General features: G+C 42.6%; 2 protein-coding genes across 2 annotated transcripts in view; one reads left to right on the top strand and one right to left on the bottom strand.

Annotated features, from left to right (window-relative positions):
• Positions 1 to 471, bottom strand: part of LOC134194153 (polycomb group RING finger protein 1-like) — a 3,891-nt gene extending 3,420 nt beyond the window's left edge. Inside the window, exon 1 of the mRNA XM_062663062.1 lies at positions 329 to 471. Within this exon, the coding sequence (XP_062519046.1) occupies positions 329 to 461 (133 nt within the window). The 5' untranslated portion in view covers positions 462 to 471. The remainder of the gene's footprint in view (positions 1 to 328) is intronic.
• Positions 472 to 9,070: 8,599 nt separating this feature from the next.
• Positions 9,071 to 11,410, top strand: LOC134193734 (polycomb group RING finger protein 1-like). The gene is made up of 8 exons (XM_062662568.1): positions 9,071 to 9,231; positions 9,524 to 9,629; positions 10,052 to 10,107; positions 10,215 to 10,286; positions 10,392 to 10,479; positions 10,591 to 10,702; positions 10,767 to 10,847; positions 11,150 to 11,410. Exons 1-8 carry the CDS (start codon positions 9,105 to 9,107, stop codon positions 11,408 to 11,410), a joined length of 903 nt encoding a protein of 300 aa, XP_062518552.1. The 5' UTR covers positions 9,071 to 9,104.
• Positions 11,411 to 12,062: the final 652 nt, after the last annotated feature.

Raw genomic sequence — 12,062 nt, 5'->3', positions numbered from 1 at the left:
AATGCAATATGGCATGCACAAGATTGTAATACTTGATCCCGTCAAAACTTTGAAAATTTTCTACGCCATCACGATACACTAATTCGCAAATTTCGTATGTTTAACATGCAAATAACGCATCTAGTGATGCATCAGATAGCGGGTAACCAGGTGAGGCCCCACTAGAGGTTCATAGGTGTCGCAATGTAAAAACAAGTGTGAACTTCGACAGCGAAGCCAACGTTTGAAACGAATCGATAATGTACGTCGACCGCATACAATATTTTAGAGATTACAGACGTCTAGTTGCCGCAGTTCGAGGTAGACAGGCGAGACTATTGCGACTCACATGTGTGAAGGCACTCCACAACAACTGTAGCATCGATGATGTAGCCACAGCATAGCTGACATACAATATGCTCAGTTATCAGTGATGCCTTTACCGGTACAGGCAGCTGACGACGAAAGACGGCCATTGGCATCAAAGACGAAATCGGCCACGTGACTTAATATCCGGGTTACTCGCCAGAAGCTGCACCTTCGAAGTATTTGCGCATGTCGTTTCTTGTGTACTAGACTAAAGTGAGATTTGTTCTACGCGTGATGGAAAGTGAAAAAATAAGTTCGCAAGTGCGGTGGAAGACAAGAATTAACATTGGTTTCACAGATTACTACGTCATCCTAGTGCAGCGAGCACATCTTGCGTAGCTAGCATAACTTTGACTTAGTAAGTAGGCGTACAGTTATCTAATTAATTAATTAATTATTTTAAATAATAAACTAGAAGGTACGCAAATTTTACCATTTTGTAATTATCCTAGCCAAAGCTGCGCGTGAAATTGCCTCTATATGCTTGATCGGTTAATTTACTATCCGATGTTCTGTCCTAATTAGAAGTACCAAATATAGAAATAATTATTTCAGTCGCACATTTCTTTCATGACGTCTTTCTATGAAGCTCACTCACGTTTAAGCTGAACACTAGACGATTGATTCAAGGAAGGTTGGAAGGCGAAGTAGTGAAATTCGAGCTCTTGATTAGCTAAAAACCCGCTACGACGCATGATGGACTGTTGCATGCATGGTATCACGCAAGACGCGCGATTTACAAAGTATGCGGATTACACCACGATTGACAGAGCAAGGCGTTGTTGTAGGCTTCCTAGATATGTACATTTAGTTCGCTCACAACAGCTTAGTTAGACCTCCGTGGAAACGTGGGACACCAAGATTAGTGCAAAAGAAATTATCCTACAACACACGCTAAAAATTCACGCCAAAGTCAAGATTAATTACAAATTATTGCGTCTAGGCAGCTGATGAATGATGATATTTGAGCAGCTGCCCAACCGCAGACTATGTAAGTTATTTAGTTGCACAACAGCCGTAAGCAACGGATAATTGAATGCCTGAATCGGATAATTGAACGCAAAATACTATAGAAGAGCGACTGAAAGTCTGTTTCCCGAGTCCCCGCGTTTGATTGACAGAAACTATTGCTATGTAACGCAACCATTGTTACGCGAATAGTGCTTGCTAGCGCGCATCAGCTGGGTTACAGTTTTGTAGCTTGATCGCAGGATGCCTGCGTCACAAGCGTCTAATTAATTAACTTACGCCGTGGATACCAACTTGTATGTACTCCGAGGGCACGAGCTCTCTGGTTTACAGTTTGCAGGTTTGTGTCTTACGTCTGTTTCATGTCTAGGTGTTACTCCTGTATGTCACTCCTGATAACGAGTTTGATATTTCTCGACGATGTCGGAGAAGACGCATTTTAAAGCTGCGTTTAACTAATTAATTAGCACCGCATAAAATTTTATTAATTAACACTAAATGTATTTTCGCAGTTTTTGAAACTTAATTTTTATAAACGTGATGAATATCTGGATGTCTTACGGTTACGTAACTTGTCTATCTATTAGCTAGGCTAGGTCTCGTCTAGACTGATAATAATGGAGGGCAGATCCAAAGAGTGGTCAAAAAAATTTACTACACTTTCTGTAGGATGTATTTGAAGTCTATAGCTATCGTTTCGATGCAAAAACTTGATCTAGCTAAGTAAATTGTGTTGTAGTAGAAAACATCTACGCAGGTGCGTACGTTAGCGACTAGCTAACTAGCAGTGCTTATTGTAAAGAATGTAGTAGATCTATACCTAATGCTTGAACACTCAGCGGCCTCTAGAAAAGGCCGGCAGACAACAATGTAGTGGTTTCTGACTTCAGCATAACGCGCGCTAGAGGCATGGTTACGTCACGTGACTGTAGCATTACTGTGTACTAGCCACTAGATGCTGAGCACGTGTCTGCTTACACCAAACTTTTAGGGAGTCAATTGTGTCATTTGTAAATTTGTAATGATCGGCGTTCACTTTCTGTTGAAAGTCGAGATTTCGAATATTGCATGTCATGATGATCAGGCCTTCGCCGCGCCAGCTCTTGAGATGCGTTGAACTGTACAGTACAGCTCGGATGGTCTAGCTAATTACCTAAGAATTCTCTAGATTAAATCTTCTAACTTTCTCTAGATAAGCACTCTAATATAGCTAATTGGCGAGCGAAGCGAGCCTCTCTCTTGTCATGTCAATTGAGGTCGAGTTAGACTAGTAAATGCTCGTTAGCATTGTGTTTGGCGAGCGATGGTGTTCTGTCTTTACCTATTCGCGTAACAATGGTTGCGTTACGTAGCAATAGTTTCTGTCAAACAAACGCGGGAACTCAGAAAACAGACTTTTAGTTGCTCTTCTTCTAGTTGTCTTCAATTCTTCGTTTACGCTTCAATCGTCTCACTCGTTTACCTAGCTAGTCGCATAACAATGTCGCGTAACAATGGTTGCGTAGCAATAATTTCTGTCAAAGTAACGCCCGGAAACTCAGAAAATAGACTTTTCTCTTCTTTAGCTTTTTGTTTCAATGCCTTTTTGTCACACATCAGCAAAATCGAGAGTCATTTTACTTTTCTCGCCAAGAAATTACAATTGAGTCGACCCCTCGAAAGGGGACCCTTGCTTTAATTTTTAGCAAGGGTCCCCTTTAATTTTAGCAATTAATTCTAATAATTGCTTGCATGAATCGGGTAACTGAAAGCCGAGTTTGGATAATTGAACGCAAAATGCTATAGCTGTCTTCAATTTTTCGTTCACGCTTCAATCGTCTCACTCGTTTACTGAGATAGTCGCGTAACAATGATCGCATAGTCACGTGACAATGATTGCGTCACAATAATTTCTATCAAAGTAACGCGCGGAAACTCAAAAAACAGACTTTTCTCTTCTTTTAGCTTTTCCTTTTCATTCCGTTTGTCACGAATCAGTCTCCTTTGCTCTTTAGTCGCGTAAGGGAGCAAAATCGAGAGTCGTTTTAGTCTTCTCGCCAAGAAATTACAATTATGTCGACCCCTCAAAAAGGGTCCCTTGCTTCAATTTTAGCGCATATGTTACGGAGTCAAAATTGCATTCATCTGGCAACGTCGTTTTGTCGATCCGTCTTTCAGTTTTGCCGTAAATCCATATAACAAGTGCTGACGCACGTATATATATAAATATATAAATATATAAATATAATTTAGCTCGAGCTCAACTGACATGACAAGAGAGAGGCTCGCTTCGATCGCCAATTACCTAGCATATACTAGTAAATGCTCGTTAGCATTGTGTTTGGCGAGGGATGGTGTTCTGTCTTTACCTATTCGCGTAGCGTTAGGCTGGATTTACAATATGCCATCGCTTGAGCGTCGCGTCGCGTGCGTCACATCCTGTCGTCTTGCGTGGGAGTGGCACGCGTCGCGCGTGAAGCTGGATTTACAATATGCAAACGCTTCAGCGTCGCGTCACGTCGTGTAGTACAAATTCAAATTGTAAATGGTCGACGCGACGCGACGTTCGACGGACGCGACGCGACGCCACGCGTCGAAATAGAACCAAGTTCTATTTGAGCGTCGAATCGGAAGCTGTTCACGTCGCGTCGGAAGTAGCACCTTGATCTCGACCAATCACAGCCAACTATAAATGCACGTGTGGCTTTCGTGAGCAATGATTATTGATTTCGGCGCTGTACTCGACGTTGAGCGGTCTATAGATTGTGTATGGAGCTGTCCTTGCTTGCGGATGATCAACTGCAAGACGTACAAAGACCTGCGTGCATGGGAGAACGCGTAGAAATTGATTTTGAGCAAGTTGGGGATTCCGGCAGAGTTCTGCTAGTAGAAAATCGAAACGCCAGTGGTCAGTTCAATAATTCAGGCAGCGACGTCTACGGCGCGCTGAATCGTATTGCGAATTGTACGACGCGTGTGACGCGATACGTGCCACTTCCACGCAAGACAACGTGACACGACGCATGCGACGCGACGCTCAAGCGTTCCCATATTGTAAATCCAGCTTGACGCGTTATGCCATTCACAATACGATTTCAGCGCCCTGTAGACGTCGCTGCACGAATTCATGAACTGACCACTCGAGGTTAGATTTTCTACTGGCAGGACTCTGCCGGAACCCCCAGCTTGCTCAAAATCCATTTCCGTGCGATTTCCCTAGTACGCTAGTGATCATCCACGAGCTTCCTACACAATCTCTACACCGCTCAACGTCGAGTACTGTACAGCGCCATACGTGCATTTTTAGTTGGTTCTGATTGGTCGAAATCAAGATGCTACTTCCGACGCGACGTGGTCTGCCTCAGCTTTCGGTTCGACGCTCAAATACTCGGTTCTATTTGGACGCGTCGCGTCTCCCTCGAGTCGCGTCGCGTCGCGTTGCGTCAAGCCATTTACAATTTGAATTTAGTACGACGCGACGCACGCGACGCGACGCTCAAGCGTTTGCATATTGTAAATCCAGCTTACCGTAGCAATAGTTTCTGTCAAAGATGTAAACGTGGGAACTCAGAAAACGTACAGACTTTTTGTTGCTCTTCTTCTAGCTAGCTAGTTGTCTTCAATTTTTTGTTTACGCTTCAATCGTCTCACTCGTTTACTTAGCTAGTCGCTTAACAAAGGTCGGTAGCGCGTAACAATGCATTAATGGTTGCGTAGCACTAATTTGTGTCAAACTAACGCGCCGAAACTCAGAAAACAGACTTTTCTCTTCTTCTAGCTTTTTCTTTCAATTCCTTTTTGTCACGCATCATTGTTATTTCCTTATTAGTCGCGTACGGGAGCAAAATCGAGAGTCATTTCACTCTTCTCGTCAAGAAATTGTAATTGCGTCGACCCCTCGAAAGGAGACCCTTGCTTTACGCATGTGTTACGGAGTCAAATTTGCATTGATTTGGCATCTTCGTTTTGTCGATCCGTCTTTCCGTTTTGCCGTAAATTCATGTGACAACTGCTGACGTACGCATATAAACATATATATAATATACCTCGACCTCAATAGGAACGACAAGAGAGGCTCGCTTCGCTCGCCAATAAAGCTCAAATTGTGTGTGTGTGTGTGTGTGTGTGTGTGTGTGTGTGTGTGTGTGTGTGTGTGTGTGTGTGTTCGTGATACGCGACTACGTCTTTTGTCCCTTTGCAACCGTAATCGGCACGCACACTCGGCACGCGAAAGGGAAGGTTTGCGTAAAAGAACAAGAAATCTGCACCGGCTTCCCTCTCGAGGGATCGACCCCCGAGTAAAATTTTTTGATAACTCAAATGATACACATTCCACTTCATTTGAGCACACGCCCACACCAGTCCTGTGTAGACCACACGTGTCGTCGTCCTTCGCAAATCTCGGAGTAATCAAATATTTCTTGCCGAAGAAACTTACTCTTTCGTTTCTCTCTAAATTCTGATTGCATTTGCACCATATTCAACATACACGTTTTCTGTACCAAGCGCTACACAAGGAGTGTGTCGATTTCTATCGATTTCTATCTTAAAAAGCGCAAAAACAAGATTCGAATTTATTTAGCACACCCGGGACCTCTCTACAAAGATTGAGTGACGTGTCAACACCTGCGTATTCTGTCGGAACCCTACAGAGACAGTATCTTGCCCGTACGAAGAACGGGGCATGGATCTAGTACTAGTAATACGTGAACCTCCGTCGAGCGTCGCTTCAAATGAAAGCTACGAAGCAATACTCATTGGGAGTATCTTCTATCCGGAGTTGTCTTTCCCCCGAACACCGGCTGCCGACTGCTCCTTCCACCAACCCTAGACAGGATAGAAGCTGGCGCCACCGCCCCTACGAATTTGTCTCAACTCCTGTTGACAACACCGGCAAGGGTGGTTCACAGTCAAGTCCGTACGCAGACTCTTGGGCGGGGGAGGGGGTTCTCGTACGGCGGTGGTGGACCATTTATTAATTAAAAGTGGTGCTGTTCATCATTAATATCTACCGGTGGACGTTGACTCTGACAGCTTTGGCCTTCAAGCAGGTTGGAGTAAAAATACGTCTCTCTTTAATAAAGGAGTAGTCTTGGGACTCGATTGCAAATTCAAGCAGGCGCTACCAGAGTTGGCGGATTCTGAAGCAACAATGGTGTTTTCCCTGTCAACAGAAAATCTGTTCTCAGACTCTTCAGTCTTCTGACGCTTTGCCGCAAACATCACATCAATGCTTTTGCAAGCAGAAGCAGCCCTCTTCCTCGCTTTCTCTCGCTCTTCGGGTCGAACGTAGTATCCGTTTATCCGGGGCACTATAGCTGTTCTCGTGTACCCTGTTATGAATCGCACCTGAACATTTCTTGGCATTTCTAATTAATACCATCCTGACACGCGTCGCCCTGCAGCAATGCCTAATATTTAATAATGGCGTGTTCTTTATCATGTGTACACTTCAAGGAGCTTTGTGTATGTAATTATGTTATGCTAGAGGAAACCATGTAGACGTTGGGTAGCGCAGAAATTCTAGATACAGCGTTGGAAGTTACTCAGTCGAATGTGTACATGTCATTGCCTCAAGCAGCGGAACACCAAGGAGATGCGGGGGTGGGGGTTCGTACGAACCCCGAACCCCTCTCTGTACGGGCTTGAGAGTATATCGTTGGTTGGATGCTCCCGCCCCTCCAGTCGCTTCGCTCCCCCTCTCCCTAGAGCCTCCATTTAATAATCAAAACAGTAGAGAAGTTACGAGACGTCACGTGTGAAATCAGATTGGGAAAGATAAAGTTCACCTCAACCTACCACTTGAAAGTCGTAGACTTGAAAGAAATAAAATGACTCAATCGATGTATTTGTCTACGTCTCATTGGTGCACAATTCTAGAAGTCCCGAAAATACCGTAATTATAGTCGTTGGAAAATTACCAGTAGTTAGCGACACGCGTTAGCAACGAAGTCCCGTACGTAACGCGCGCACTACCCTTCACGTTTGTGCTTCCTACGGCAGCCAGATTGGACGCTCTTAGATTTTCAGGTAGCGTCACTTGAAATACAACGTTTATGTTGCTTCTGATTAAAAATTGATGTCTTTCTGGCTAAATTTTCTCTCATGTCGAACAGCACGTTAGTGATTGGCTGTCCGGCCATTGTCTTTTGTTGCCACATGTTGCAGTTGCAGTTACAGACAGCTGAATTCTGTTGTTTATTTCCGACAGGTCATAACAATCGCAAACATAAATTACACCGTTCTGGTAATAAAACTCTCTCATGAAAGTTTCGCGCGTACTAGTGGCTGTTCGTCCATTGTCTCTGGTTGCCACGTACTACATAAAGGAACTAATGCTTCGTGATTTGATTACACTAAGGAGGCGTGGCACATTCCTGTAGCATGACAGACAGACAGACAGACAGACAGACACACACACACACACACACACACACACACACACACACACACACACACACACACAAACACAGTCCCCAGACCGGAAGTCGGTTCAGCCCTAAACGTTTAGAGTACGCTACTCGCCAAGTCTCGTAACTGTTAGAGTCCATTTTCTTATGCCTCATAGCTAAACAAGTCACGTGACTTCTTCGAAGTCCCGTCCCTTTAGCTCGTAGCTTTCAACAATTTCTTGGCCAGAAAAGTGAAACGACTCTCGATTTCGCTTCCATACGCGACTGATGCGTGACAAACGTAGTGGAAAGGAAAAGCTAAAAAAGAAGAGAAAGTCTGTTTTTTGAGTTTCAGCGCGTTACTTTGACAGAAATTATTGCTACGCAACTATTATCACGTGACTAAGCAACCATTGTTACGCGGTTATCTTAGTAAACGATCCAGGCTTAGACGAAGAATGAAAGACAAAGCCAGAAGAAGAGCAACTGACAGTCTGTTCTTTGAGTTCCCGCATTTTGTTTGACAGAAATTATTGCTACCTAATAGAGACGCAACCATTGTTAGGCGACTAAGTAAGACAAACACCATCGCTCGCCCAACACAATGCTAACCGAGCATTTACTATTAGTAATAATCAATTAATTTTAAAATAATTTTTTAGTATTAGCTCATCACATTATAGTGTAGTATTACGTGTATGTAGTATATATGGCTCTAATCGACTAGCTAGCTATCTAAAAATGCTTGGTTGTTGGGTTACGGTTACGGTTAGGGTTAAGGTTAGGGTAAGCTAGCTGCATACTACTAGCTAAGCTAAAACTCTAGCTAGATACGTACAGCTAGCTGGCATCTACTCTAGATAACTATGATCTAGAGAGAGAGATATCATCTCTAGATATTTCCTCGCCTACTAGACTTTACTTTCTCACATTTGGCCCATTGTTACTCAAATTTCCCAGACGAGTTTTGAGTTAAGTTGAATGAAAAGTAATTACCGATGTTAGTTTCAATAGATAGGACGTCCCCTTTCGGCGAGGTTGCGTGTTCCTACGCAGTTATGCCTGCATTTCGATACTGCATGCATGTAAGTAATATTCTAAACGGGCGAAGACCGGGCAATGCAGCTAGTATACACTGTAGATAGAGGAGCTCGTTAGCGTCAACACGCAATCGCAATGTGACATCCGCCTCCTGCTTCGCGTACATGTCACGTGGTACTAACGAGTAGCCGGCAGGTACATCTCTAGCTTTAGTTGTTTGCCAAATGTAGTCGTCATATCATTTTACGTTTAGACAAGCGAGTGTTGAGGACTACACGACCAGTCAGGTGTCAACTTCCTACTTGCGTGTCATCGTGTCACTTCGCATAGCCCGGATGAGACTAACTAGTTCATTTGTTGGCAGTGGAGTAGAAAATGGATGACTTTTGTCGTCGATTCTCGATGCCTGTAAAGGTTTCAGTTCTGAATGAACATCTAGTATGTCGCTTGTGTTGGGGCTACATCATCGAGGCAACCGTCGTTGTGGAATGTCTTCACGCTTGTACGTCATACATACATAACACTTGTCTTTTAACTGTTTGAATTTTTAGTGTCGTTCCGCAGGAAGTCGATTTTCGTAGCCGCTCGGTTTGCGAACTGCGTCTGCGCGACTATTGGAACCCTAGAAGGGGCCCCACATGTTTTTGAAACTTAGTCTAGAAATAAATGAGAAACTCACCGGACTCTAAAATGTAATGATTGTCCGATCCCATTTTAAAGGTTTCATTTTCACTAAAAATCTAGCTTGTAGGCTGTAGCTAGTGATTATATGGGATGCTGACACGTTGTTCTAGTTTGTCGCAGCTGCATTGTGAAACACGTGACAAGACCCGACACTAAACACCGATGTCCTGTCTGCAACGTTCTTATCCGAGACGCTCAGCCACTTGCCGGACTCAGGTAATTCATGTACTTAATTAGTTAATTAAATAAATAATGATTTTTGCTGATTAATACTAAAATTAAGTATTATACTTGACGTAAGTCTAGGTTAACATTTTGACATTAATTTTATGACCAACAGCTGCATGCAGTTTAGGACTGAGTCTCTACAGTGTCGCTATGACGTCATCTTAATTAGCTACTAGAAGGTCGGAGCCTCGCTCTGATTTGGCTTCGTTAGAATAGTGCTGCACTTGTACCTAAAAGTGACTAGTGAACACATACACTAAGTTGCTGCTGTGATATTAATGGCGGGTACAGTAACGTAATATAATATTAATTAACACAAAAGTCGGATATGTTAGCGCGCGGTAACGCGGCATGTGCGAGACATATTGAACGTAATAGGATTGTCAACGTTTCGTGTGTTATTTTCTTAGATTGGACCGGACGTTGCAGGATATTATAGACAAACTACTGCCGCAAGTAAAAGAAGGTGGGAAATTGAATTCAAATTTGCACGGACCGTTCGGGTCGTCACTGTTTTTAGCTGTAATATTGTTGGAATGGATATACAACAAGATGAATATGATATTATGGCAGAAAATGAGAAGAATGAAGACGAGTTCAATGCAAGCAGAAACATAGAGAAAAGATCATCACCATCAGGCAGCAGTATGCATAGGCATTTTATGCAATTTTTTTAGTGTCGTGCATTATTGCATACCTACAGTACTATATGTATGTCTACAATTGTCGTGTGTTCTTTTCTATTGCAAGGGCTCTCTTCGTCCAGTAGCAGTCCTGTAGAAAGAACGATTTTCGCAACTGACGAGGAAAAGATCTCGTTTCTTCTTCAACCATCACGGTCAGTAAATTAGTACAAATCAGTCTAATTTATTAATAGTAAACTAAATTTTAGTTTTTAAGGTTAGATAATGTGTATACAATTTTGTTGTGTTGTTATTTGTGGAAACAGAGGAGAAAGTTTTGATAGTTTCAAGAAATATCTCCGTTGTTCTGCTCGTATGACAGTCTTGCATCTAAAACGATTTCTGTTGGAGAAAGTTGGTTGGAGTGATGCACATCAGGTGTGTCGTTTTATTGTCTCATACGTCTGTCACTCATCTTCACTCACTCTGTCCTGTTGATCAGCTTCAGATCCTGTGTAGAGGAAATGTGTTGAGAGATGAACTGACGTTGGCATTTATATGGAGAATACGATGGGGAAACATAGTAAGATATACTTCCTATTGTCAAATAATAAATAACAGTTTAGAATAATATATAGTATAATATAATATAATATAATATATATTATATAATATTATATTAATATATTTTTATTACAACCATCTATGTCCCATTGTGTGTGTTGTGTGTGTGTGTGTGTGTGTGTGTGTGTGTGTGTGTGTGTGTGTGTGTGTGTGTGTGTGTGTGTGTGTGTGTGTGTGTGTGTGTGTGTGTGTGTGTGTGTGTGTGTGTGTGTGTGTGTGTGTGTGTGTGTGTGTATCTGTGTGTCAATGCATTTATTTTAGAAGTCGTTGCTTATCATCGAGTACACTTTCACAAAGAACAGCGACGCAGCAGCTGCAGAAACCAAGACGGAAACCTGGCAGAAAGGAAAGAAACGTATGCCGCCACTAGAACGCACTGCAAGCAAGAAAAAAAGAGAGAAAGAACGAAGTGAGGAACCACAGTTAGTATCTACTATTGTGGATTCCAGCAGTTCAGCTAGTGAATCATCGGAACCGGATGACGTTGCGGATCAAGACGACCGTTCTATTAATAATCAATAATTAATTAATTAAAAGTATCAAGTACATATACTGTGTATCAGTTGTCACAACAGTTGACATGCAACGATTACACGGAATAAATTATTGAGTTCATAAATTGCAAATATTTGTTTGAAATGTTGCAAAGCTTCTATGCTTTGGGTGAGAAATACCAAGTGGTGTTAGAGTTGTAATATGTTACTAATATATTAATTAAATAATAATTTATTAATGTTTTACAACATTTTGTTTTGGATGTTACAGTTGGTGTGTGTGTGTGTGTGTGTGTGTGTGTGTGTGTGTGTGTGTGTGTGTGTGTGTGTGTGTGTTTGTGTGCACGCGCGTGCGTGTGTGTGCGCGTGTATGTGTGTGTGTGTGTGTGTGTGTGTGCACGCGCGCGCGCGTGTGTGTGCGTGCGTGCTTGTGTGTGTGTGTGTGTGTGTGTGTGTGTGTGTGTGTGTGTGTGTGTGTGTGTGTGTGTGTGAGTGTGTGCGTGTGTATTTGTGTGTGTGTGTGTGTGCGTGCGTGCGTGTGTCAAAATGTTTAATTAAGCTCCTATCCGAACAAGCGCCTCCCTAACCGACATTCTCTAGTGTAACTTGTGTAGCTAACTAGACTCTGTAGCATCTACCTCCAGTCTTAATTAATTAATAATTAAAAAATATTATTCTTT

This window comes from Corticium candelabrum, chromosome 18 (genome assembly GCF_963422355.1).
Source record: "Corticium candelabrum chromosome 18, ooCorCand1.1, whole genome shotgun sequence".
NCBI lineage: Eukaryota > Metazoa > Porifera > Homoscleromorpha > Homosclerophorida > Plakinidae > Corticium > Corticium candelabrum.
The sequence above is the reverse complement of the archived record's forward strand: the minus strand, read 5'-3'. Positions and strand labels throughout refer to the sequence as shown.